Source organism: Mesoplodon mirus, assembly GCF_964341445.2.
Source record: "Mesoplodon mirus genome assembly, chromosome: 14".
Taxonomy (NCBI): domain Eukaryota; kingdom Metazoa; phylum Chordata; class Mammalia; order Artiodactyla; family Ziphiidae; genus Mesoplodon; species Mesoplodon mirus.
Genome location: NC_138990.1, coordinates 46,098,429 through 46,126,399, shown reverse-complemented (window position 1 = coordinate 46,126,399; position 27,971 = coordinate 46,098,429). Strand labels below are relative to the sequence as shown.

Genomic DNA, 27,971 nt, shown 5'->3' with positions numbered 1-27,971 from the left:
CATGGCTGCTGAGCCTGCGCATCCGGAGCCTGTGCTCCACAACGGGAGAGGCCACAACAGTGAGAGGCCTGCGTACCGCAAAAAAAAAAAAAAAAAGAAAGAAAGAAAAAGAAAAAAAAAAGATTGAATACTCTATCTTCATAAAACTGAAATCTATTTGGCTCCTTATCCGTCACCCTCCTGCAGAAAGGTTCAAGTGAGCTTCAGAGAGGTTTTGTCCCCAGAGGGTTCCTGAGGGTCCATTACCTAGGTACTTCTTGACCACAAGGGGGAGCCAGCTCTCTACTACCATGGTCACAGTCATAGGCACTGAAGAGCTGGCATGGGTCTGGGATGAGCGAGGGTGGCTTTGATTTGTCAAAAACAGGTGACAGCTGAGGTCGCAAATGTTCAGAGTGGGGTCTCTAGTGTGTGTTGGGTCCCACTCTGGCACCCTCAGAGTTCCTTATGTTCCCTTTACAAACACTGGGTAGGGATGCAACACTCACTTTATGGTCCAGTGTGTGGATGTAGCACTCATTCTAGTGAGGAGGATCCTGTCATGCCTAATTGGGATTGTCATTTTCTGAGTGTCCTATGTTGGGGACACAACTTCTTCCCTCTTTCCTTGGAATTATCTAAGTTCCCACCTCTCCTTGCTTGTGTGATTCTTTGTGGGAGTGAAGTATGTGTGTGTGCGTGCACGTGTGTACCTACGTGTTGGAGATGGGGGGGTATAAAGAAGCTGGAATAAGGTTTGGGTCAGTGACCACTGAAATGGAGTTGGGAAGCAGGTGGAGACATAAAGAAACAAAACTGCTGTTGGGACCGACCCATGCCACTCATCTTGTTCCACCTCTGATCTGTGGACTCTGATCTCAGTAGAAAGCTAACTTTTCGAAACAAGACATTCAGTTTTATTTCTGAAATCAGAATATGCCAGGGAAAGTGGATACCACTGGGTGAACAGCAAGATCTCCCCAAAGGAGAGAGACGCTGTCTCCCCAGCCTGGGCGGCTGGTGCTCCGACCTGGCCGGGTGAGGGCGCTCCTGACAGCCTCACGGACAGAGGGAGCTGCAGCCAGGTATGCCTGGGCCTCAGGGATGGAGCACCAGGACAGGAGGCTCAGCAAGGCTATGGGGATCACCTGTGGGGAAGAGGCAGCGAGAACTGAAGCCTGAGAAAGTGAGGTCGTCTGAGGAAGAGCCCTGGAGGAGCTAGGGCATTCAGTGTGGGAGTCAGAAGATACCAGGTTGGATGCTAGAAGGGAGGGGCCTCCCTGGTGGCGCAGTGGTTAAGAACCCGCCTGCCAATGCAGGGGACATGGGTTCAAGCCCTGGTCCTGGAAGATCCCACATGCCACAGAGCACCCAAGCCCGTGTGCCACAACTACTGAGTCTGCGCTCTAGAGCCCGCGAGCCACAACTACTGAAGCCCGCACACCCTAGAGCCCGTGCTCCACAACAGGCGAAGCCACCGCGATGAGAAGCCCGCACACCGCAACGAAGAGTAGCCCCCGCTCGCCACAACTAGAGAAAGCCTGCGTTCAGCAACGAAGACCCAACGCAGCCAAAAATAAATAAATTAATTAATTTAAAAAAAATAATAAAAGAATAGAAGGGAGTTTTCAAAGACCAGAAATTGGAATGAGGTGGGTCAAGAGCAGAGAGTAGCCTTCATCCTGACCCAGAAAACTCCTATTCATCAAGACTGGTTCGTGACCCAGTTCTCCCTCTCTTTTCTGACTCCCCTCCTAGGCAAAACTGAAGACTCCTTTTCGGCACCCCTGTAGTGCCTTTTTCACACTTCTCTGACTACTTGTCACAATCATGTCTCCTCCATGAACAGGGGGAGCTCCTTGCAGAGTGTCACTGAGCTTTGTAAACTCAGTGCCGAGACAAGTTCCTGACACACCGTAAGTACTCAGTAAGTGTTTGCTAGATGACTAGCAGTTCACGAGTTACCTGTTCCTTCTCGTGTGCAACCTGGACGTGGAAGGAGATGGGAGCTGCTCGAATATCATCCGACAGTGGCTGAGGGAAGTGGATCGCCTGGAGGAGGCTCTCGATGCATCAAGCCTTGGGCTGTCCCTAGAACCGCTGTGGAAGAAGTGGTAACATCCATGCTGGGCTAGAAAGCCATGGGAGCTGAGAATGGGGTCAAGGGAGAGTGGGAGTCTGGGATCTCGAAGACCAGCTGTAGAGAATTCGTCCCTGTAGGCAATCCCAAACTTACAATCCCCAGCTGTAAAGGAAAACTGGGGTAAAAGGTTGGTGGCGGGCCTTGATTGGCTGGGTTACACTGGAGAATTAATGGCAAATTGGTCGTACTTTTGGCCATGTCCCCGCAGTCCCAAAGGTTGGTCATCTTAAACTGAACTCATTCCCTCTGGTTTCCTCCCTAACCACATCCATCCTTTATACTGCTGTAAGACAGTTCATCTGCAAACACTGCTTCTATTTTTTTCACCACCCTTTTCCTCTCTAGCTCAGCACTGTCCAATAGAAATATAATGAGTCACATATGTAATTTAAAATTTTCTAGCACAGCATTATAAAAGAAACAGGTGAAATAAATTTTGGTCATGTTTTATTTCATCCAATATATCCAAAATATCATTTCAACATGTCAACAGTATTAAAAATTATTAGTGAGATAGTTTACAATATTTTTGTACCATGTCTTTGAAATCCAGTTTGTATTTTACAATTACAGTACATTTCAATTCAGGTGCTGAATTTCAATGCAAAAGTGAAATATAGTCCTACCAAAAGAATAGAGCTGCATTTAACGAAAATTTTACATGCTTCACTTTCTTTTTGGCGGTACGCGGGACTCTCACTGTTGTGGCCTCTCCCGTTGCGGAGCACAGGACATGCTTCACTTTTTAAATAAAATTTGGAGTGCAGTTCGGTTCAAGTGCTCCATAGCCACATGTGACTGGTGGCTACCATCTTGGACAGCACAGATCTAGCTATGTTTGGCAAGTCCCAATTCCTGTCTGGCTTTTAATCTTCCACAGTTTCTCCCCTTCCTGCTCCCTCACCACTCTGTAAAGTGACTCCAGACCTGTGTCCCTCACATATCATGCTTAGCCCCCCTCTGGGCCTTGGCTAATATTCCTTCTAACAAAAGTGCCCTTCTGTCCTTCACCTCTCCAAGCCATAACCAGTAGGCCTAGCTCAAACATCACCTCTTCCATGAAGTCTTCTGCTTTGCTATAGTGCATAGATCCTACCTTCTTTGATGTTCTATTGGACTTCAGTAAGGATCATGCAATTTGACACTTAATTGTTCTTTGTTTCAAGTGTTGGTTTTGTCTCTCCTCCATTAGATGGGCCACTCTCGGATGGTAGGGACTGGATCATAGGTAGCTCTGGCTCCCCCTACCTGCCCCAACTCCAGGAACTAGAAAAGCATAAAGGATTTTTTTTCCCAGTTGGTTGGTTGGTTTTACTCATTCGAGAAAGTCGTTTTAGGGCCCTGGTGGCTGCTCATTAAATGCCCATTCATTGGTTCCTTTCAGGTAGAGTTGCCAGATTTAGCAAATAAAAATATTGGATACCCAGTTAAATGGAATTTCAGATGGATAATTTTTAAAAATTAGTATAAGAATGTCTCAACTATTGCATGGGATACACTTATACTAAAACTTGTTCTTTCTTTCTCTGACACTCACACTTAACGCGTGTCCTGTATTTTCCTTTGCTCCATCTAGACACCCTACCTTCAGGACCACCTGTTGTGCTATCTGCTCAGCACCCATGCCTCCTCCTCCTGGTATCAGCACCGTGATTCTCCTCTGGGGAATTCTTGCTCCCCCATTCTCAGGCCACACTGTTTGATTGAGGCTCACTTCATGCCCCTTCCTCCATTGCCATCTTAAAGGGAGAGCATGGGTGACCCAGGCCTGGGCAGAGGGCTGCTGTCCCCTGGAGAACAGTGATTGGCTCGGGGATGGGCATGTGACCCAAGACAAACCAATGAGGACCCTCCCCCAGGTATTTGCAGGAATCACAGGGACAGATAAACTCTCCTTCCGCCAGAGTTGCGAAATTGGTAGGATGTTAGGCTGGCACCGCTAGTGGCCAATTTGCCACCTAGTGGAGAAAACCTGCCTGAGAATGAGAGCAACATAGAGGAAAGCAGAGCTAAGGGCTGAAAGTTCTGGAGCATGTCATTTTGCGTTTCTGGATCTAGCTACCCTGGGACTGTTCAGTTACATGAACCAATCATTTGCCTTGCTTAGTTAAACCAGTACAAATTGGATTTCTGTCACACGTACGTGTAACTGAAAGAATCTTACCTAATAGTTAGGTACACAAATACGCACCCATGTGTGCACATATACTTCTTAGAGGAGAGGCTGGGCCTGATAGAAGGAGGAAGAGAGGCACAAGAGAAAAGTCAACCCTTACCCCCACACATCTACATACCTCTGAAATACACCCTCCTATGGCAGCCTAGGCATTGAAGCCAGGCCCCACCCAGTCCCATCCCATCATGTCCTAGCTGCAGCATGGCCAGAGCCCGCCAGAAGAGCTTGGAGTTGCAAATGTGGAGGTCCAACATGTGGTTTTGGAGGATCTTCCCAAGAAGCACATGGGCCCCTGTACTCACCGTATTCAGCACCCACTTGGTGCTTAGCTCATGCTGGAACTTCTAAATAGGGCAGACACATGGGGATATTGAAAATTAGGGGACATTAGAGCAGCAGGGTGAACAGGGCCTTATTATCTGACAGGAATCCAGGGATCAAAAATGCAGACATAGGGACTTCCCCAGCAGTCTAGTTGTTAAGGGGCCATGCTTCCAATGGAGGGGGCATGGGTCTGAGCCCACAGGCTGCTCAGCATGGCCCCCCCCCAAAAAACAGTAGACATAATTTGCTCCATCAGCCAGGACCATTCCAGGCAACCCTGGCAGCTTCACATATTTGTGTGGTTTTCTTTCTTTCTTTCTTTCTTTTTTTTTTTCAGTCATGCTGCACAGCTTGCAGGATCTTAGTTCCCCAACCAAGGATTGAACCTGGGCCCATGGCAGTGAAAGTGCTGAGTCCTAACCACTGGACCACCAGGGAATTCCCCACACATCTGTGCTTTTGGCCCTTGGTAGTAGACAGATATCTTCCCTGAGTCCTTCCACAGTAGGATTTTGCTCTTACCAGCACCTTCCTCTTGTTACTCAGGTACCAGACAGGGGAGAAGTGAAAATCCTGGGATTCATTCCACTAAACTAAAGGCTGCTTGAGAGCAGAGATGGTGTCTTATTTTGCTCAAGAGCCCCAGTCGTTTTGATAATGGCTGACACATGATTACTGATCAATACATGTTTGTTGAAAAATTAATTCAATTTAATCCTTAGAACAACCCTATGGAATAGGTTTTTTCTATCCCTGTTTCTACATATGTGGAAACTAGAGGTCAGAAGTAAACTTGATAGTGAAACGTAGAATCAGGACCTAAATCCAGGTCTCCTGATTTAGTGATGAGGGCATTTCCTACTTTGCCACGATCATTTCCTGGATGAATGAGATAATGGATGTGAAAGCACAATGAAAACTGAAATGTTATACAAACACATAGTACTGTGGGAATAACTATCACCTGTTCTTGGCCCTCATATCTTGCACTTATAATATCTATTACCAAACTTTGAGGGCAACAGGAGTCCAGTAAAGGAATTGAGGGGGTTAAGTATTTGGTCCTAGCCAGGCTGAGGAAACAGGCTACTACTTCTACATCCTTATTCTGCAACTCTATAAATAGCTGGTCACACAAACCCCTAGCAGGGGGTATACTGAAAATACTTAACAAGTGATCGACAAAGACACTGAGTATGAGAATAGAAATCTGACCAATCAGAATGAAGCTGGCCAGTATGCAGTAATGATGCTATAGGCTGCATGTCAGACTGCCCTGTGGGGGAGTGATCAGTCAAATCTGGGTTACATCATTAACCATTTATATCACCAACCATTTATACCATTAACTACCATTAACAAAAAAATACTTTAAATTTTATAGAATTTGAAGCTAGACACGTTCATTTTAAAGTTCATGTGGAAAAAGGGCAGCAATTCTATAGAAGAGTATTGAAGGGAGGACTAACTCTATCGGACATTAAATTTACCATAAAGCAACTATAATTAAACAGTATGGTACCAGCACATCAATAGACAGAAAGTCCAGAAATAAACCAGTGCACATGGGAACTGAGTATCTGATACAGGTAGCATCTCAAATCACTCAGGAAAAGATTAACTTTAAATATATATATTGGGACAATTGGATAGTCATTTAGAAAAATATAAAATTGGGTCCATACCTCACCCTATACACAAGAATAAACTCTTAATGATAGTTTGGAATTAACATTTACACATTACTATATATAAAATAAACAACAGGGACCTACTGTATAGCACAGGGAACTATATTCAATATCTTATAATAACCTATAATGGAAAAGAATCTGAAAAGGAACATATATATATATATATAACTTAATCACTTTGCTGTACACCTGAAATGAACGGAACACTGTAAATTAACTATTTCAGTTTAAAAAATTGTTTAAAAAAAAGAGAGCAAGAGAAAGACCACTTTCCCTAGAAGAAAACATGTACTAAAAGAAAACACAGATGGAGTTCCTTTGCAATCTGGGGGTGGGTGTGGCGTGAGGGGAGTTTTCTGTTCATCAAGATCCAAATTCAATAAAAGATTGTAAGTTCTACCCCAGAAAAGTTAAAGCAAAGACTTTTGCATGGTTAAAACCCAAAGAAAATGTAATATATAGTTGATCCTTGAACAACACTGGTTTGAACTGCAAGGGTCCAGTTATACGCAGATTTTTTTCAATAGTAACTAGTACAGTACTACAATGATCCTATCCCAGGAATGTGGATAGGGAGGAACCATGGATACAGAGGGTCAACCATAAGTTACACCATTTTCTACTGTGCAGAGGATCAGTGCCCCAACCCCCTGCCTTGTTCAATTGTCAACTGTATAGCAGAAATAAAGGACTAATATCTCTAATTTATAAAGAACTTAAAATCAAGGGATCATTAAGAGCACAATACCATTAGAAAATGAGTATATTTCATGTATTTACATGAACACACAGTTCAAATGCCCTACGTAAGAGACTGCCCGAATAACCCTCGCAAATGTGTGAGCACACCCAAATGTGAAAAATAATGAGGAAGAGTTCCATAGGCCTGCACTCTAGAGCCTGTGAGCCGCAACTACTGAAGCCCGCATGCCTAGAGCCCGTGCTCCGCAACAAGAGAAGCCACTGCAATGAGAAGCCTGTGCACCACAACGGAGAGTAGCCCCCACTCTCCGCAACTAGAGAAAGCCTGCGCACAGCAATGAAGACCCAACGCAGCAAAAAAATAATTAATTAATTAATTTTTAAAAAAAGAAAAAGAAATGCAAAGCATACACGCACATGCACACTTTTTTTTGTAAAAAGAAACAGGAGATAGTAATGAAGTTGGTTTCTTGCAGGGATGAGGGGGAACGGGATGGAAGGAATAGAGAAGGAAATGGGACATCTTTTTATACAGTTCTGACTTTTAAATCATGTTATGTTTTACATATTCAAAAGATAAAATTAGACCAAAAACTGAAAAAACTCTAAAATTTAAAACAAATAAAAATAAATGAACCTAACTATATATCACATTAATAACATAACCACAGAGAGAGAAAAAATTTAATGAAAGTGACTTTTGAACACTTTATCTAGTGGGATGTAGTCAAAGGACAAAAGGAACTGCAAAAATCTCAACCACTTCTTGGTAAGTTTGTTGATGACAGTCGTATTAGGGTAGCAATTCCAAAACTGTTTGGTATTTACTGTAGGACTGAACAAATGGGTAAATACACTGATGATATTGGAGGAGAGTACGTGTGTGTGTGTACGTGTGTGTGTGTGTGTGTGTGCGTGTGAATATACATATTTTTTTTTTTCCTTGTTCTTTCTACTGAAAGGGCTTAGAGGCAAAACAAACCGGTAGTGGAGAGCATACCTAGCACCTAGATTTCTAAATACCAATCTCCACTAACAACCAGGGTTCCTTGGAAAATGATTGATTCCAGGGCTGGAACCAGGGAAAGTATAAGGTGAATGTGGGCCAACATTTTTGTGCTCCTGCATAGGAGATGACTGGGTACACACACACACACACACACACACACACACACACACACACACACACACACACACAATACACATAAACACAAATGTAAATAAGATTTTTAAACTGAAGTGGAGTGATTTTCAGTATATTATGTTAAGCAAAAATTCAAGGCACAAGAGTATATTGCATAAGAGGACAAGAAAAAAATTTTTTAGCAAAAAGAAAGACAGCAGAGTGTTCAAATGCTAATGTGGATAGATATGTCACAAGAACACAAAGGCCAGCTTGAATGAGCTCTCATTTTGAGCATTAAAATGAATAATGGGGCTTCCCTGGTGGCGCAGTGGTAGAGAGTCCGCCTGCCAATGCAGGGGACACGGGTTCGTGCCCCGGTCCAGGAGGATCCCACATGCCGTGGAGCGGCTGGGCCCATTAGCCGTGGCCACTGAGCCTGTGCGTCCGGAGCCTGTGCTCCGCAACGGGAGAGGCCGCAGCGGTGAGAGGCCCGTGTACCGCAAAAAAAAAAAAAAAAAAAAAAGAGTAATGACAGGAATGGATTAAAACACACAACAACAACAATTCATGAGTCCATATCAATACTAAACAAACAAACGTAGATAAGGTGGGGAGAGAAGAGAGATTTTCTTTACAGAAGAATGCCAACTAATAAACGGAGACAGAAGGATAGAAATAGAAAAATCACCATTTTAAAACCATCATAGTAATAACTGATTCAACCAAGAATCATTAGTGGATGCTAAAACCGTGGGTGAAAGATCGCTGAGGAATAAGATACAAAGAAATCTAACAGACACCACCTTGACCAAATGATCAAACACAGCATCACCAATAAAGGGACAAACTGATATTAGGAGCCTCTACATGTGATACACTGAGAAAGGCACAGCCTCATCTATGCAGGACTCCTGCCCCAAAATTTAACGTGAATATAATGAAGAAACAATCAGGCAAATCAGAAGTGAGGCACATTCTGCAAAACAATTGGTCTAGACTTCTAAAATATCAGTGTTTTGTGGAAAGACATCAAAAACGACTGAGGAACTCAGCCAGATTAAAGAAAACTAAAGAAACCCGAGAAGATCCCACATGCCGCGGAGCAACTAAGCCCGTGCGCCATGACTACTGAGCCTGCGCTCCAGAGCCCGTGAGCCACAACTACTGAAGCCCGCACACCCTAGAGCCCGTGCTCTGCGACAGGAGAAGACACCGCGATGAGAAGCCCACGCACTGCAACGAAGAGTAGCCCCCGCTCGCCGCAACTAGAGAAAGCCCATGCGCAGCAACGAAGACCCAACGCAGCCAAAAATAAATAAATAAATTAAATAAATTAAAAAAAAAAAAGAATGGGTGAACATGCCCAAAAGATATGAAGAAGCAGTACAATAAAGAAAAAAATTCAATGGCGTATATATATCTTTAAGGAGCCAATCTCCATAGTAATTAAATGTAAATTACCACGGAAATGCCTTTTGTTTTGTTTCACTTTTTTTCCTTTGCTGATTAGCGAAGATTAAAAAGAACAACATTACCCAATATTTTAAGGTTGTGGGGAACAACCAACTTTACACTTTGTTTATAAACCTCTTTGGAGGTAACCACATGCATCAAAAGCCTTAAAATTTTAAACACCCTTTGACCCAGTGATTCCACTTTTGGAGGTTTATCCTAATGAGAGAGTCAAATGTGTGTATAAGGATATTCTGTACAGCATTTTAATAAAAGCCATAATATTGAAACTATAGTGTTTGACAACTGGGGCTAGAGTAAACAAATTACAGTCCACATACCGTGGAACACATGACATTAAAAATGATGGTGTAGATATATTAGTACAGAAAGGTGTTCATAATTTTAAATAAAGAGAAGCAAGTTAAAAACAGCATGTCAAGTATGATCCTATTTTTATATAACTATATTTACATATGCATAAAAAAGTAGAGGGACAGTCTCAAAATTTGTCTGAGTGGTTTTTGTTTTTGTTTTTGTTTTTGGAAGAAGGTAGATTATGGATGATTTTTTTCCTTCTTTTGATTTCTGTATTTTCTAAAGCTTTGACAATAAAAATATGTATTGCTATTGTAATTACAATTTTCTTTAAAAATACAGTTCTTTAAAATATCACAGATTATCATTCTCTGTTATATCCCCTATCCCTGGGATATTATCTGGCATGTGACAGGTACTCTAAAAATATTTGTTGAATGAATGAATAAATGGATCGGGCTCAACTCATGAATATGGTTGAAATTTATCTTGTATGGTGAAATAAACCATGGATTTAGAGTCCCAAAACCTGAGTTCAAATCCTGACTCCTGTCTTATCTGTGTGGTCATGATTATAATCCCTTAATCTCTTAATTTCATCTTCCTCATCTGGGCAATGGGGACACTAAACATACATTCCTTAAGAGATTGTTAAGAGAACCGAGATAATATACATGAAATTTTGTGTAAAGTGCAAAGGCCTCTGTGTATTAGGTATTATGACTATACAATGGAACCTGTAAGTATGATGGGGTATATAACATAGAGGAGGGGTCTAGACGTTGTGGGTTTCATTGGAAAAGACTTCTTAGAAGATGTGAAATCTCAAGGGCGACAATGAATGTGGAAAGCATGCCAAAAGAAGTAGGGATATGACCAATGAACACCATCTGGAAGGAAAGACAAAGATACACATTGAAAGGAGTGTGGATCCCCTGTTCAGGGGGAGAGGAGAGGAGAATTCCTTTGAGTTCTGAGGGCAGGTAAGGAGCATGCCAGCTTTTGTCTGGTTAAGTTGGGAAGCTTCCTGGAGGAAGTAGTTTGAATAATGGAAGAGGCCACATCTCTCCAGGGCAACCCTTCAGGGGCCTGGTTCTGCCCCATGGAGGATGGAGGGCTGTCGTGTGAGAAAACTGAGGACCAGAGATGTGTAAAACTGCTTGCTTTCTTCGGCCACGAAGCAGAACTGAACTGGCATCCAGACGTCCTGCTGCCCACTCCAAACGCTAAACTGCAAAGTGCACCCAAAGTGATCATTACTTCTACGGTTATTAGCAATGCTTGTACTGGATCATAATTTCATTAGTAAGCAGGGACTGTATCAATGTACTATTATCTGCAGTGAACTCAGCATAGGACAACTTGCAAAAAAAATTCTTAAAGGCTTTTGGACAGTGAGGATGACTATAGTATCGACAATTACCTTGTGAAAAAGGACAAATGAGTATCTGTCAGGTGATTGGCGGCCCATCCTGTACTTTTGCATATTTCTTGAGAGAACTGAATGCAGTAGCCCATTGACTTGGAAACTCTGACTAGTGACCTGGTAACACAGGAACTTGCCCAGCTGGCTTTGTGGAAGTCAGACAAAGCTTTCTACCCTCCGGCCCTGGGTTTTCTAATTCCTGGAATCCCTCCTCCTCTGTGCCCCTCACTGCAGATATTACCTCCTCATTCCCCATACCTGGATGAAGTCCCCGTCATATTCGAAGAAAAGCAGTGGCCATGTGATGCTGATGAGGGAGGGAAAGAGCTTCTTCAGAGGGGTCTGGAGAGAGAGAGGAGCAGGAACGGCATCTCCAGGAAGCCCTGGCTGTAACTGCTGCCCCGGGTCCCCTCCTCAAGGCTGGACCCTCTCCGGCAGGGACTGCCCTACAGTGCTGTGTGCCAAGGCCTGGATGTTGGAGGTCTTCTCTTTCACCTGCTCCACCAGCATCTGCATCTCCTTGAGGCTGTCTAGGAGAGGGGGAGGGCATCAGAGTGGAAAGCCTGGCTCTTCAGCTGTTCTTTCTCCTCCCCTGGGGTCCAGTCAGGACACACACTCCCGTCCCTCCCTCTGAGCAGGTGCCCTAAGACCCAGAAAAGTGATGGTTCCTCTGAGTCACTCTGCTGCCTCCATCCCCTCACCCCACCACTCCCATCATCCCTCTCACCATCCAGGGTAAAAATGAAGACCACAGTGTTGATTTCTGCAAGGGATGGCAGGATGGAAGTCAAGAAGTTTTCCTGGGAGAAGGAGAAATGGGGACCCTGGGGCAGAAAAAGAGGAGAGAGTCCTTCCCATGGAAAACTCCAGCATATAGACTTGAAGGCCAAAGAGGCCCTTAGAGGACATCTATTGCAGAGCTTTTATCTACAGATGTAAAAACCAAGATTCAAAGAGGTAAAGTGTTTTGCCCAAGATAATGCAGCATGCTGATGGAAGAGCACTGGACCAGAGCCAGGTTTGGGGGGGTGAATCCAGAGCTTTCCACACTGTTCCTGTGCTGCCCCAAGGCCTCATGACTTTTAACCCATATTCCTTCTCTAGAAGGGAATCCCATTGTACTCCCCTACCTGTTTCCACCTTCCTCTTTTCTCCCACCCTCTGCACACCAGTTATCTTCCCAACTTCCCCAAGTCCCATCATCTTCCCACCTGCTTGATGAGCTCAGCCTTCTGGTTAAACATGTCACTGTGATCACCAATGAGAAAGCCATGGACATCTTGGAAATCTGGGAAGGTTAACGACAGCGAGAGAGGAGTGATGGGCTTCAAAGGAGAGGAAGGTTCTAGGCTTGGGGAGGTGTCAGTGGGGCTGGGAGGAAAGTGGCCAGTGGGGTGCAGGGTAAGCAGTAACACACTTGGGAGGCCATAGCTAAGCACAGGGCTGGGAGCTGAGGGATGAAGGACTTCAAAGGAAGGAGCATTTGACTGAAATGCCTATCAAGATAGGGCAGGATGGACATTGAATGAGGAGCCTCCATGGGTTGGAAGTAGGAAAGAATTTGGAAAGCAGACCAGTTGGTTTGGATCAAGAGAAATCAGGAAGTAAGTCAACACTGGGGTCCCACCAGCACCAAAGGTGTGGATGCAGTCTACTCCATCCATGATGGCAATGATGCCCAGGGTCTGCCAGCCAACCAGGTATACTCAGCCTTTATTCTCCAGGCTGAGAATGGGTCAGAGGTCAGGACATGAGAGATCACAGTGGAAAAATCCAGAGATCAGAGAAAGACACTCAGAAGAGCACAGGAGTAAAAGAACCAAAAGCCTACCCTGACCCTCCAACACGCAGACCCACTACCTTCCCCACGTTATCATGTCTCCTAGAGTCTCCCCTGCTCTCATGACATTCCCCATCCAGGCTGCTCCCCACCCTCCAAATACACAGCTACACCCCTGGTGCTGACTTGCTTCATCAGGGCAGTGATCTTGGGGCTTTAACTCTAGGTCACCTGATGAGCCCACTCAAGTGTCCGCAGGATTTCCAGAAGGCGTCTGGGAGAAAGTCCACCAGCTCCCAGGGCAGGCCCAGTGCCCCCTCAGAAAGCCTGAGTCCCTCCCGCCCTGGGGAAGGCACAATTCCCTTGAAACTAAGTTCTGCTGGTCCCTTGTGGGGGCGCGGTAAGTAGAGCCAGGCTGCATTCAACAGGGGCAGAGAGGGCTTCAGCGGGAAGAAGACTAAAGAGCAGAGAGGAGAATAGGGCATGCAGAGCACCGGGAGGAGGGTGGGATCAGAGAGTTGACGAGGGGGTAAGTGAGCGATGTGGAAGCTAGGCGAGAGACCCTGGTGAGGGAAGCAGGCCCACAGCAGGATGACCTCTACCCTGCATGGCCTGGACCATCCCCACATCAAAGACTCTAGGAAGCTAGATTAGCTTTGGATGTCCCAGGTGTGCACAGGGATCAGGTCTGGACCTGAGGAACCCAGGGTCCATTGGAAACAAGCCAGACTCTGTGACTGTGTGATGGCAACAGTGGCGTCCCCCTGCCAGTTCCTTTCCCAGGGAAGGAACGGCAGGGCCGCAGTCTTGCTGCTACCAGCACACCCTCCAGATCTGGATCTGCCATTCTCCTGCCTGCACCCTCCCACCCACTGCCTGACTCTGATCTCTCTCTGGTCCAGATCCTCCCTACCTCGGAGATGCTGCGATGCTCCGGTCCGCAGTCTTGTGAGCTGCCAGTAACAGGGTTTCCAGCAGGATCTTGGTGGCACTTCCACCTTTCATCCAGGAGGAGCCACTGAGGCCCTCAGGCTGCAGAGTGATGACACCCAGGAGAAACTGGGAGAGGAAGGAAGGTCCTGGAGTTTACTAGTTAGTGACCACTGTGCATGCAATCTGGTTAGTGGCTCTTGGACATGCGCTCTGGTTAGTGGCCACTGGGCAGGCATTTGTAGGACTGGTGGCCCCCAGTGTGCTGTGAGGAGGAGTGCTGGTTGAGGGCTTAACTGAGAGGAGAGGAGGGAAGGGAAGGGAAGGGCAGAGAAGAGAAGAGAAGAAGAGGGAAAGGGCCACTTCTGGTCATTTCTATGGTACATTCAAGACTCTGGAGAGGAAGCCAGAATAATTGAGTGTCCTGTTAGCTGGGGATAAGGGTTTTTCAGAGAGGTTTTGTTTTTGTTTTTGTTTTCCAAGTACTTTCTCCCTCCTCCATCCCCCACTTTTTAAATAACAGTTTTTAATCCAAACACTACATTTCATGTTCCTTGGACAGACCAGTGAAGCAGCCATTGATTGTAACGGTACAGATATGTAATATGACACACCAAAAAGATAAAGAGATTACAGCAAAAAGAATGATAAAAGCAGTGTCTGAGAAAAGGAGATTAAAAGTAAATAATTGCAGAGAAGAGGAGAGATGAGCATCTGGGAGGTGAAAGATGCAGAACTTGTGTGTAATGTGGAATTCCTGCCTTCCTATCTCGCAAAAGGAAGATCAAGGAGAACGTCACAGATGTGACCATCCCTGGCAGAGTGGGGCAGGGCAGGGATTTGGTTAAGGCCCTTGTGAGGTCAAAGGAAGGGCAGATGATGCTAGTGAGATGCAGCCACAATCCAGAGAAAAAAGGAACAGGAGCACTGGAGGCTTAGAAGGCCCACACCAATTTTGGAGAGTCTTAGGCAGAAGAATGAAACTACATCCCATTTTTTTTTTAAAGCACATATTTGAAATGGAAACATATAAAAGAGACATAAAGCAATACTTTCTACACACAGATGCAAAAGAGCTTCTTTAAATAGAAACTGCCCTAGACCATTTAGGTGTTTAATGATTACTGATTTAAGAGACAAGGTCAGAATGGAAATAAAACATCTTAAGGTGAAAAACGAAACGAGAAAACAGGATTTGATTTACAACATTTTAGTAGATACAGAACACCAGGAATTTAGACATGATGTAACAAAACCTAAAATCAGAGGCCCTAAGTGGCAAGCCATCCAGAGGTGGGTGTGAGGGGTAGGGGTGGGGGCAGATCTCACCCCAGTTGCAGGATTAAGCACAAAAGCTTTCTGTTTTCTCTGGCAGTTTCTGCATCTGCTCTGCTATTTGTCGAAATGTTGAACTCCAGTCTTCAATGGGGTCATTTCTGGGGCCCAAAGAGAGACAGAGGGGGGATCATGTGTGAGGATCTAAAGGAAGGGCCTCAGATGAGAGCTGGGACCAAATACCACATTGAGATTGGGGTCAGAGGTCAACAATTTCCTAGAGAGATGTGCTTTGATGCTCATAGGGGCACCGTGTTCCTGAACCCCAAGGATGAGGGTTAATAAAACGTTCAGCAATTTAAGGCCAGAGCAAAAACAACACTCAAGTAAAAAGTTCCAGCCTGAGACCAGAACTTTCTTGTGTCCTGGTCCTTGCACAGGTTCTATTGCCATGTCTCCTCTGCAGAGAGAGGCAACAGTGTTTATTGTGTGGTTGAAAACTGAGATCCCCAGACTTGGCGGGTCATCAAAATCACCTGGGGAGGTTTGCTTTTTTTAAAAAATAACTACCCATTTCTGGTTTCCACACCCACCTTGAGAGTCTGCTTCAGTAGTTCTGTCGTAGAGTCCCCAAATCTGTATTTTTAAAAAGCTTCCCAGATGACTCTGAAGATCAGCCAAGTTTGGGAGCCACTGATTTAAGGAACAACTGGAAGATCTCCACGCCTACATTGTTTGAAATCCTTCATTTCACTTAGTCACAGTCCCTGAAATTAGCATCCACTGCAGCAGATACATTTTTGGTGAGGAAAGCCCTCCATTAAAAGAGATCATTTATACCTTCGTATGAATTACACTACATGCCTGGATTCTGGGAGCTGAAAAAGTCTCTCGGAACTCAGCTGTCTGTCTCCCCAAGACCACACTAAATACACACAAAGCTGCTCTTGAGTAATCAACAAGCCTTCGCTGAAATATCTCCAGTGACAGGAAGCCCTCAGCATCATTGGGTGGCCCCCTGCAATGGTTTATTTAGCAGAGTTTCCCCAGCTTGGCTGTGCATCAGAATCTCCAAGGATGCTTGCAAAAATTAGATATTTCAGGGCCTTACCTCAAACCTACAACATCAGACCTCTCATACAAGAATCTTCCTTATTAACACTCCCAAGGCAGTGCATCCACAGAATCACACCTGAGCATTATTGGTTTAATATGCTGGCCTTCATAACACAACATTGTAAATCAACTATACTCCAATAAAAAATTTAAAAAATATATGCTGGCCTTCTTTGGGATCGAAGTGGCCATTTAGACAGAGAATAAGAGGGAGGTGACTTGGAGGCGCAGGGATCTCAGGAAAGGGGAACAGGGTGGGAGATGTGAGTAGCCAGAGGGGACCAAAGGGGCTCCTGGCATGAAGGAGAAAGGGCCTAAGATAAGGGGGCTAGGCAAAGGAGACTAGGAGGCCAGTCAGCACCCAGTATTCCTTCTTTGAAAAGACTCTCGGGACCCACCTCAGATGAAAGCACAGAACTTTATGGTATGCATTTTCTTAAGCCCATTCTATCCTCTGACCCATGTTTTCCTTGCCTCTTCATTCCCTGTTTTAAATGTATGCTTTCTTATATTTTATGTATCCTTTATAAGCTGCCTTCAATCCTTTCTGAAATGAGAGAATAAGCAAATTAACCAACGAACAAACAACTTCCTAAGCTTAGGAACACCCTTTATTTACTTTATTTTGTTAACATCTTTATTGGAGTACAGTTGCTTTACAATGGTGTGTTAGTTTCTGCTGTATAACAAAGTGAATCAGCTATACATATACATACATCCCCATATCTCCTCCCTCTTGCATCTCCCTCCCACCCTCTCTATCCCACCCCTCTAGGTGGACACAAAGCACCGAGCTGATCTCCCTGTGCTAGGCAGCTGCTTCCCACTAGCTAGCTATTTTACATTTGGTAGTGTATATATGTCCATACCACTCTCTCACTTCGTCCCAGCTTACCCTTCCCCCTCCCCGTGTCCTCATGTCCATTCTCTACGTCTGCATCTTTATTCCTGTCCTACCCCTAGGTTCTTCAGAACCACTTTTTTTTTTTAGATTCCATATATATGTGTTAGCATACGGCATTTGTTTTTCTCTTTCTGACTTACTTCACTCTGTATGACAGTCTCTAGGTCCATCCACCTCACTACAAATAACTCAATTTCGTTTCTTTTTATGGCTGAGTAATATTCCGTTGTATATATGTGCCACATCTTCTTTATCCATTCATCTGTCAATGAACACTTAGGTTGCTTCCATGTCCTGGCTATTGTAAATAGAGCTGCAGTGAACATTGTGGTACATGACTCTTTTTGAATTATGGTTTTCTCAGGGTATATGCCCAGTAGTGGGATTGCTGGGTTATATGGTAGTTCTAGTTTTAGTTTTTTAAGGAACCTCCATACTGTTCTCCATAGTGGCTGTATCAATCTACATTCCCACCAACAGTGCAAGAGGGTTCCCTTTTCTCCACACCCTCTCCAGCATTTATTGTTTGTAGATTTTTTGATGATGGCCATTCTGACTGTGTGAGGTGATACCTCATTGTAGTTTTGATTTGCATTTCTCTAACGATTAGTGACGTTGAGCATTCTTTCATGTGTTTGTTGGCAATCTGTATACCTTCTTTGGAGAAATATCTATTTAGATCTTCTGCCCATTTCTGGATTGGGTTATTTGTCTTTTTGATATTGAGCTGCATAAGCTTCCTGTATATTTTGGAGATTAATCCTTTGTCAGTTGCTTCGTTTGTACCTTTATTTACTTTAATATTCTGAGATTTGGTGAACAAGAGCATATTTGCCCTGCCCTCTCCTTTGTGACTATCCTGTAGATTTTCACAGGTTCCCTCCCAGCCTCCCCCAGGGGTCTGGCCATGACCTTTCATTACAGAAGGTCTGCGTACGACTTTTCATTACAGAAGGCTCACCTGGCCATGTTCACTGGGTTGAAACCAGTCAGGACTGGCAAAAAGACGGCTGGGTTATCCATGCAGTAGTCCATGTGGCCTGCCACAAAGGGAGCCTGGTGGTAGGGAGAGAGAGGAGGGTTCGATGAGGGGGGTTACTCTAGTGCTGCCCGAGGCCCACGTACATCAGAATCCCCCCCCCGCCACATGCTTGTTTAAGTGCAGATTCTGGGCCCAGTTAAAATCTACTGGATCTGAATTTGAAGGGGAGAGCCCATGGACCTACATTTTTTTAAATTAATTAACTATTATTATTATCGACCACACCGTGCAGCTTATGGGACCTTAGTTCCCCAACCAGGGATTGAACCCGGGGCCCTGGCAGTGGAAGCGCTGAGTCCTAACCACTGGACGGCCAGGGAATTCCCTAGACCTACATTTCTAACAGGTTCTCCCAAGGAAATCTTCCACGTGGTAAAGTCTGAAAATACAGAACTAAACTGTCAGCTCCATGAGGTCAGTGTCCTGATCTCCTTGTGTGCCTCATTCCACATCTAGCCCTTGCTGGGGTCCAGGTCCTGCTCAGTGAATTCGGAGAGTCAGAGCTGCACAGCTGAGTGGAAACTCAGGGTCATCTAGCCCAGTGCTTCTCAAACAAACTACCTGGGAATCTTGCTAAAATGCAGATTCAGACTCAGTAGGTCTGGTGTGGGGAGGCCTGATATTCTGCATTTCTAACAGATCCCAGGTGATATTGATGTTGCTGGTGTAAGGACCACACTTTAAGTAGCAAGGGACTAGTCCAGGGTCAGCTTTTTCTGTAAAGAGCTAGAAAGCAAATATTTTTGGCTTGTGGGCCCTACGATCTCTGTCCAATGACTCAGCCTTACCACTGAAGCGTCAAAGTAGCCATGGACAATATGTAAACACAAATGGCTGAGTTCCAGTAAAACTTCATTGACAAAAACAGGGAGCAGCTGGATTGACCTGCCAACATAGTTTGCTGACCCCTGGACTACTCTATCTATTTTGGTTGTTGAATGGATGGGTACACAGTTATTGTGGGATAAGATCCCTTCCCCCTTGTCCCACATTCATGCAACTGGATCCTAATTAGTGACAGTAAAATCAAAATTCCTTACACAAGCCCTTTCTGTTTTCTAGCTAAATCTAGATAAATCTTGTTGATTTATCTTCCATGCTGTTCCACTCCTACTCCCTGCCTTCCTATAAAATTGATCCACCCAGCCTGTCTTCACACTCACAAAGAGTCCCACTGAAATGCCAATGACAATCACCCTCTTCTTCCCAGCAGCCACCTAGGAGAGGAGGATGGGTGAGGTAGTGCCACCAAGAGGATTCTAGGGTATAAACATATTGTGTGGGCATGTCAGGGCCAGGATGGGGTGGGGGTGGCTGGAAGGGAGTTGGGGGGCAGGGAGGAGGCAGGGGATGGGCTTTGGCTGGATGCTGGGGCTTTGATGTCCCCACGAGAAGGAACAGACAGAGGTCTCTGGTTGAGTGTCAGTGGAAAACACAGACTTCTTCAGTTCCTCGATCCCATCCAGGGCACTATCTTCCATCCCCTCCCTAGAGGCCATCACAGACCTAAGAGGACAGACTCAGGGTCAGTGGCACTGCTTGGGAAGCAGAAGCCTATGGTTTATTAGGGCTGCTTTGGGAGAAGGAAATGAAGAGAAAACTATCACTGAATGGGTACCTACCGTTTGCTGGGCAACATGATAAACACTCTGTAGGGTTGAAAAACTTAAATACCTATGAGGGCTAGTCAGGCAACGTAAGTATGTGAAGTGGAAAGCAAACCGGACACAATCTCCACCTGAAAGCATTCAAATTCAGTTTCTAAAAGACGCTAGTTAGGCCAAACAAAATATTTATAGGCCAACCTGGCTTACCTGTCACCTCCTGCAATGAGGTAGGTGTAAAGAGGTTTCTGTCCTAAACCTTTCAGCAGCTGGTTAAAGGAGACCTGCCAAGTCGGAGAAAACATGAAGTAGTAATGACAGGGAAGGAACAATTATCTTGGATTTTCAACACCTTGAGGGTAGAGGCTGTATAATGATTCTCTTAGGTCAGTGCTTAAGCCAGTACTGCTTGGAATCTGACTCTTAAATATGCTGCTTGGAGATGATGGATTAGGGGTGTGTGGGATGTAGAGACATTGGCAATAGACTGGTGGGGCTCAGATGGGCTCAGAAGAAATGGGACTCCATGTTGAGATAGCTTTTGGAGAAGAAAGAGAGCCGGAGCTGGAGGCGGTCCACCTAGGAGCTTAGCTATGAAGAGCTTTATGGTCCTGAGGTTCACCCCAAGAAGGCAGACAGAGCAAAACCGGCAATCAAAGTATTCACCGACATGAGGAATGCCATCCTGCCAGAGGTACCCCTCCACTCAGCCCCACCAGCGCCCCCCCCGCCCAGGCTCCTGAGAAAAGAAAAATGCCTAGGTCTCCAGGACCCAGCTGAGGTTGGGAGAAGCATATTCTCTTTTTGGTTGGTAACAGAACCCGCCTCTAATCCCCAAAGCGAACAGAACATAGAGAATATGGTGTAGCAGAAAGAACCTTGGATTTGAGAAAGAAACTTCAGTCTGACCCCCAACTCTGGTTTAGCTACTTATTCAAACCCTTACTGGACTTCCCTGGTGGCACAGTGGTTAGGAATCCACCTCCCAGTGCAGGGGACACGGGTTTGATCCCTGGTCCAGGAAGATCCCACATGCGGCGGGGCAACTAAGCCCGCAAGCCACAACTCCTGAGCCTGCATGCATAGAGCCCATGCTCCACAGCAAGAGAAGCCACCGCAATGAGAAGCCTGCACACCACAACGAAGAGTAACTCCCGCTCGCCACAACTAGAGAAAGCCTGCGCGCAGCAACAAAGACCCAACGCAGCCAAAAAAACCCCAAAAACCCTTACTTATTCCAGAAAGGACTGAAAGCAGCTTTGTCATAGATAGATAGAAAGAATCAGCATTATCTGGCAATTATTAGCTGGGTGTATTTGGGCAAGCTACTGTGATTATCTTAAGTCTTTGTTTTCCCATCCGAAAAAAAATGGAGACAATAACACCAACTTTACAGGTTTTTGTGAAGGTAATGGGTGTGAAAGTACACGGTCAATTATATAGTATTATGCAGTAATAGTTATTATAATTACTATTGATTAATAAGATGACAATAAGGATACAGAAGTTTATAAAAAGGAAAAATAGAGACCAAGAAAAGAGAAAAGTAGAGGGAAACACGAATTTAAGCAGGGAGCAGGTGGAGAGTTGGTACCTTCAGCACTTCCTGAACTTTTCCAGCCACTTATACCTTGGTGGTCTGAGTTGACTCACTGTTGAGTCACTGGAGGCAACAGGCAGGCATCAGCAGCCAAGAAAAGGACAGTGGATTGGGGGGGGCGGTGGAGGGGCTCTCAGACCATGGTCTGAGAGGGCAGAGGTTGAGGTGGAGTGGGGTTGCAGTGGGCATCGTTACCTGCAGTGTCCAGGAGATGGGTCTGGGTCACCTGGCATGTGGGCATGACTTGTCCCTCCTCCTGGAGGATCTCAGCATCACATTGCCCCAGCAATCGAACAATCTGCTTGGCATCTGCTTTGTCCAGATCCCGGGTCAGTGGGTCTGACTTCTCTGTGATGGGCAGGGCTGCCTCATACCCAGACAACTAGAGGGAAGGGGGGACAAGGTCAATGGCAGGGAGCCTCATTCACGTCTGCTGAACTGGAGGTGGGTGTGGCAGCAGGCACAGTATTGGGACACACACACACAAAACATTTAGCCTGCACTTGGTACTCTGGGCCTATCAAAGAAAGAAAGTCAGGAAGGAAGATGGGAAGGAGGACGGGGAAAGCAGAAACCCAGGGTGCAGGGAAGTCCAGATGACACAGGATTCTAGGAATCAGCACAGAAGGCCAACAGGGAGAAAGGGTCTCACCTCCCACTTGCCAGGCTCCGGGGTCTCAATCACACGTTGAAACCTACCTCTTCAGCCACATAGCCCCTTCTGTCACACTGACTCTGCTTCCAGTTGGCAAGGCCTTATCTGAGCCACAGTGATGATTAACCCAAGTACCCTGGCCTCTCTGCACACCTCTGCCTGTACCCTTTTCTGGTTACTAGGTCCCCAATCCTCTGGTCACCCCACAGGGCCTCCCCAGGTCCCTCTTTACAGGCACCCAGACTCCCCAGCCTCTGGTTGTCCCTGAAGAGGAAGACGTGAGGTTCATTACTCTTGCCCTTCAGACAATGCCCTCTTCTCTGGGGGGCCTGGAGCCCCGAAGGACAATACCCAGGACCAGGGCAAAAAGAATCCCTGGGCATGAGTGCTCTGGAACCAGGATGCATCAGGAGGCCAGAGATCAGGGTTCTCAGGGTCAGCAGAGGTCAGAGGACCTGGGCCATGGCTTGATCACATGCTCAGCACACACAGTCCTCTCTGTCCCACTTGCCCCATTTCACTCTCCTCTCAGAAGGACGGCAACAGAAGCTTCAGAGCCCCAGGGGTGCACGCACTGAACTGGATATTACAAGGGAAAGTGCCACAGAAATAGAAATACTGCAATGAGAATTAGAAACCAAAGTATCTGCCCTAAATACAAGTTTAGCTAACATTTATTTACACTGAACAATGCATTTTCACATAGAGTATCTCATCAGATACATTAAGAAGATATTAAAAAGAATGAAATAATGCCAGTTGTACCTAGAATTTATCATACTAAGTGAAGTAAGACAGAGAAAGACAGATATCATATGATATTACTTATATGTGGAATCTAAAAAAATTATACAAGGAACTTACAAAACAGAAATAGACTCACAGACATAGAAAACAAACTTACAGTTACCAAAGGGGAAAGGTGGGGGGGAGGGATAAATTAGGAGCTTGGGATTAACGGATACACACTACTATATATAAAATAAACAACAAGGACCTACTGTAGAGCACAGGGAACTGTATTCAATACCTTGTAATAACCTATAATGGAAGAAAGTCTGTAAAAGAATAAATGTATATATGAATCACTTTATTGTACACCTGAAACTAACACTTTGTAAATCAATTACAGTTCAATTTTTTAAAAAAAGATGATGATATTGACACCCTCATTTTTCAGATGATGAAACTGAAGCTCAGAGAAGTTAAGTTAGTTGCTGAAGATCACACAGCTGACAGAATTGGGACTCACACCCAGGTTCTCACTCCAGATCTCATGCTCAACCAAAGCATGAAATAACTTAAGGATTTACATGTTTATTGAATAAATGAAGTAACTAACAAATTGGTGCAATTAATAATAATCTCGCATTCACACAGTGTTATAAGCTTTATAAAGATCGTACCCCAATATTGTCTCATTTGATCCTCACAACAGCCCTGTGAGGTTTTGGATGCTCTGATTTACAGGTGGGAAACCTGAGACTTAGATTAACCTCTTTGTCTAAGGCCACACAGTAAGTCCCAGAGCTAAGACAAGAAACAGGTCGTCTCTCTTTAAATTTCCCCTGTAAACCCAGAACTCTTAATAATCGCCGTATCTCCAGCTATTAACATGCCAGACACATAGAGAACGCTCAATAAATATTTGCCTAATAAATGAAAGAATGACTGAGAGAATGAAGGGAATCAATATCAGATTATGAATGGGGAAGATACTTCAAAGCTGACGCAGTCTACAAGTCAAAATAATTATGTCCATCATTCTGTCCCCTCCCGCACCGGAGGTGGAATTCCACTTCCCAACTCGGCTAATTCCATCTGGGGAGGGAGAGGCCTCCCAGGTGCCTGAGACCCTCGCACCTGCGCCTCTCCCGACATCCCCCCGCCCCCCACGCCCCTGCCGGGGCTTATCACAGAGAGCCGGGATCGGGAGCTTTGGGGGCCCGCGAGGCCGCCAATGAGAGGGTCGTGGGAGGAGTCCCGAAAGAACCGGGTTGGGGGGGCGTTGATGACGGCGGCGAGAACCCCAGCTGGGCGGGGCGGGCCCGCACGTCCCGGCCGGGCTGCGGCGGAGCGACGGGGGCCAGCTCTGCAGAAGGCGGCGGCTGGCTCGCCGGGACGGTCACATCTGCTGCAGGGGCCGGCGGAGGCAGCCGCACCGCCTCCCGCTCCGGGGACCCAGGCCAGCCTCCGGGCCGCGCCGGCACCGCCCCCTGCTCTCGGACAGACTGCGCGGCCGGTCGGAGCTCGGGGGGCTTCGCAGCCCCGCGGCCCGCGCCCGCTACGCCTCCGCCCTCTGCCCGCAGCTCGGTCCAGCGCCGCCCGCCTCGCCGGGCCCGCGCCGGGATGGGGTAGGGACAGCGCCACGGAGTCGGGCGATGGGCCGCCCTCTGGGCACCGAGCAGCCCCCCGAGGCCTGAGCGACCGCGAGGACCGGCGGAGGTGGGTGTGGGCAGAGCAGAGCCGCGCACCAGGGGCGCCGGGATGTGGCGGCGGCCAGGAAGGCATGGGGAAAAGGGGGGCTCTGGGGCTGCTGTGGGCCGTGGGGAGCCCGGGAGAGCTGCTGCCCACCCGCTCGTTCTGGCAAGTCCTTGACCCTCCCACAACTCCTGCCACCTCCAGGACCCCCGCCTGGATGTCAACCGGATGCCCCAGTGCCTCCCAGCGGACTCGGTGGGGACCATGGCTTCGCTAATGCCCCTCTCCCCATATCTAAGCCCCACTGTACTCCTGCTGGTCAGTTGTGACCTGGGCTTTGTACGAGCAGGTGCGTAAAGGGGGAGAGGGTGGGAGGTAACCAGAGTTAGTCTGTGGGTGGAACCTGTTAACCGGTTAACGCATTGGCACCCGCAGACCGGCCTCCCTCTCCTGTGAATGTGACAGTCACTCACCTCAGAGCCAACTCGGCCACTGTGTCTTGGGACGTCCCAGAAGGCAACATCGTCATTGGCTACTCCATTTCCCAGCAAGTATGAATCACCCTTCTGCTACCCCAACCCATATCCTTGGATCTGTGAACATTCCTTCTGTCACCTCCCTCCCCACCCGAGCTCCCCTCCCAGCTGTGGGAGAATCTGGGAGCTGGGATTCCCTAGCTCACGCTGCCCTTTTCACCCTTACTCCCTTGGAGTGCTTGGATGTTCAGGAGGTGGCCTGGGACCAGGGTGAGGCTGTCCTCCTCTCTCATCAACTCCCTGCAGCGACAGAATGGACCGGGGCAACGTGTGATCCGGGAGGTGAACACCACCACTCGGGCCTGTGCCCTCTGGGGCCTGGCTGAAGACAGTGACTACACAGTACAGGTCAGGAGCATCGGCCTTCGGGGAGAAAGCCCCCCAGGGCCGCGCGTGCACTTCCGAACTCTCAAGGGTTCTGACCGGCTACCCTCAAACAGCTCGAGCCCAGGTGAGGGTCTCAGGTATTCCTCGCTCCCTAAAGCTTTGGATTCTCTGGCTCTTTACCTGGTCTTTGGTCTCCTGTTTACTTCCCCAAAGCAAGCAGCCATCTAGCTTAGATGAATAGAAGGATGATTTAATTCATTGTACTGCCAGGAAAGGAAGGAAAGCAGGTTGGCAGGGGACCGGGTATAGACAGGCTGGTAATGAATTCCTTGGGGGAAGGGCTTTTAAGCTTCATTTTACCCAGCCTCAGTTCACAGCAGCTGCAGCCTGCATGAGTGAGTATCTGACCTGCAGCCCCCTGGCTTTTTTGTCTCTAACCACCTGTCCACCAACAGCTTCCCAGAGAGGGGCTACCAGTGGCAACGCTGTGATGGGTCTACCTTGGCTCTAATCCCCAGCATCTCCAACCTTAACTGTCTGCACAGACATAGCTCTCTAGCTGCTCCCTGTAACCTGGGGTCCGTCTCCTTCCTTCACAGGTGACATCACAGTGGAGGGTCTGGATGGAGAGCGACCTCTGCAGACGGGGGAAGTGGTCATCATTGTGGTGGTGTTGCTCATGTGGGCTGGTGAGTAAGCATCTGGACAGGGGACCGTGGATTGAGTGGGGCTCAGCGAAGGTGGGAGTTGGTGAAGGTTGTTGGGAGAAAAGGGGGTGAGAGCAGTGGCGTGGGGAGATGTTTAGTTGAGAGGGATGAGCAGGAAAAATTTGAAGAGAGGGAGAGGAGGCTTTGGGGAACCCAGAGAGGATGATGAAGAAGGTGGTGCTTGTGCATGGGGACCAGGAATTCAAAGATTTTCTTCTCGGATTTTCTAGAAACTGTGTGGGTATCTCACTGCCTTTCGAGGCTGTGAGTGGGGAGGTCGAGATCAAGGTTCAGATTGTATTGTTGTGTTTCAGCTGTAATTGGGCTATTCTGCCGTCAATATGACATCATCAAGGACAATGACTCCAACAATAACCCCAAGGAGAAGGGGAAGGGACCGGAACAGAGTCCTCAGGGAAGGCCAGTGGGGGCGAGACAGGTAATGTGCGGCCAGAGAGGGAGGGAAGGGTGATTTTGCCTCTAGAAGCAGTAAGGGAAAGGGAGGAGGGCCACAGAGGGGCAAGAGAAGAGGGAGAATGGAAATTTGGGATGGAGGAGGCTATCGCCTTCCTGAAATTAGAGACTCAAGCCATCTTCTTTCACAGAAAAACTCACCATCCATCAACACCATTGACGTATGAGTGAAGAAACAGAACCAGAAGACAGATGCACTAACATCTTGGGGATGGGGATGGGGTCAGGGAGAGCCCAAGGTGGTGATTTGCCCAAGACTGAAGCATCCCACAGTCTCCCAGAGGGTAATGACACTCCCACAATCTCAGGCCTGGTATCCATTCTCTTTCCACTGTGAGCAGGGCCAGAAGGTAGGTCTGTTAGGGTCCGAGCCCCTGGACCTGGGGAGTGGATATCAGATGGGATACATCCTTCCGTCCCCCAGGTCCAGGAGAGAGTCACTTGTTCAACCCTATCCCATTAGGTCCCAAATGGGGCCCCCATTTCACCTGTATCAGAACCCTTGGCATCCCCAGCTGCCCCCACATCTTGCCTCTGGGTCTCAGAGAGGAGTGTTTCTGTGGGTACTCCACCTCCCCCAGCAAATAAAAGGAATTATCTGGGCCTGGAGACAGATGCTGCACTGCACTACTCCAATGTCTTCCATGGAGCCTCAGGTGCTCCCCGTCACCTGGCAGCCCCTTCAGCTGCTGGTGATCTCACCCCTTGGACATTTTTCCAATAAAGTTTCTTGGACAAACTGGAGCTGACTGTATGGGATACTGTCTAGTATGCTGAACACTTTTCTCCACTGTCTCTCCCCTGACTACAAGGGCCCTTCACACCACCACCAACTTGACAGGAGCCGACTCTTATTTGAAGGTGTTTGCTTTGATTCTCCAGCCTGGAATTGGGAGGAGCAGAGCCAGAAAGAGGCATAGGAAACCAAGGCCCTAGATCCTTTTCCTTTTCTGGGTGAGAAGGGGGAGCAGGAAAAAAAAAGTACATAAATTCTTCATGTACTAGTGGAAACTAAGGTTATGACACATGAGAGGGCCAGTGGCCTTTTTATCATCACTGCCCACATTGGCAGCCCAGCTCCTCACTATTTATTCCTCTGATTTCATCAACCCTGAGCTAATTTTCAGAAAAGGACTGAACAGGGTCTTGGGACAAATGAAAGAACAGCTACACTAATGGATCCCTGGGTGCCAAGTGTTCCTCTCCCGTGCATTTCTGTGCCTATTCTTCCCTGCCCTTGCTTTCCCTTTTGTCTGTATG

The 27,971-nt window shown here is 46.9% G+C and overlaps 2 protein-coding genes across 2 annotated transcripts; one reads left to right on the top strand and one right to left on the bottom strand.

Moving 5' to 3' along the window:
- Positions 1-172: 172 nt before the first annotated feature.
- On the bottom strand, positions 173-24,757 carry GCKR (glucokinase regulator; the record flags this gene model as incomplete). The annotated part of the gene is given in 29 exon segments (XM_082642388.1): positions 173-180; positions 1,010-1,127; positions 1,945-2,052; positions 2,056-2,070; positions 3,708-3,861; positions 4,095-4,098; positions 4,417-4,642; positions 11,599-11,682; positions 11,767-11,870; positions 12,068-12,164; positions 12,552-12,628; positions 12,968-13,046; positions 13,050-13,065; positions 13,284-13,336; positions 13,340-13,342; positions 13,346-13,394; positions 14,034-14,152; positions 15,380-15,421; positions 15,423-15,486; positions 18,307-18,401; positions 19,551-19,604; positions 19,827-19,893; positions 20,202-20,275; positions 20,658-20,692; positions 20,695-20,767; positions 21,731-21,973; positions 22,244-22,292; positions 24,164-24,665; positions 24,721-24,757. Coding segments are annotated over 29 exon segments (2,649 nt in total).
- FNDC4 (fibronectin type III domain containing 4) lies at positions 24,323-27,410 on the top strand. Its single transcript, XM_082642522.1, has 7 exons — positions 24,323-24,691; positions 24,872-25,016; positions 25,103-25,218; positions 25,450-25,654; positions 26,130-26,219; positions 26,552-26,676; positions 26,843-27,410. The coding sequence occupies exons 2-7, from the start codon at positions 24,896-24,898 to the stop codon at positions 26,876-26,878; spliced, it is 693 nt and encodes a 230-aa protein (XP_082498648.1). The 5' UTR covers positions 24,323-24,691; positions 24,872-24,895; the 3' UTR covers positions 26,879-27,410.
- The last annotated feature ends 561 nt before the right edge of the window (positions 27,411-27,971 follow it).

What these genes read in the sequence shown, in the direction of transcription:
- FNDC4 (XM_082642522.1), top strand. Translation starts at nt 24,896, where the DNA reads ATGCCCCAGTGCCTCCCAGCGGACTCGGTGGGGACCATGGCTTCGCTA. An exon ending in CCTGGGCTTTGTACGAGCAG is followed by an intron (nt 25,017 to 25,102) that starts GTGCGTAAAGGG and finishes TGGCACCCGCAG; the next exon opens with ACCGGCCTCCCTCTCCTGTG. An exon ending in CTCAAACAGCTCGAGCCCAG is followed by an intron (nt 25,655 to 26,129) that starts GTGAGGGTCTCA and finishes CTTCCTTCACAG; the next exon opens with GTGACATCACAGTGGAGGGT.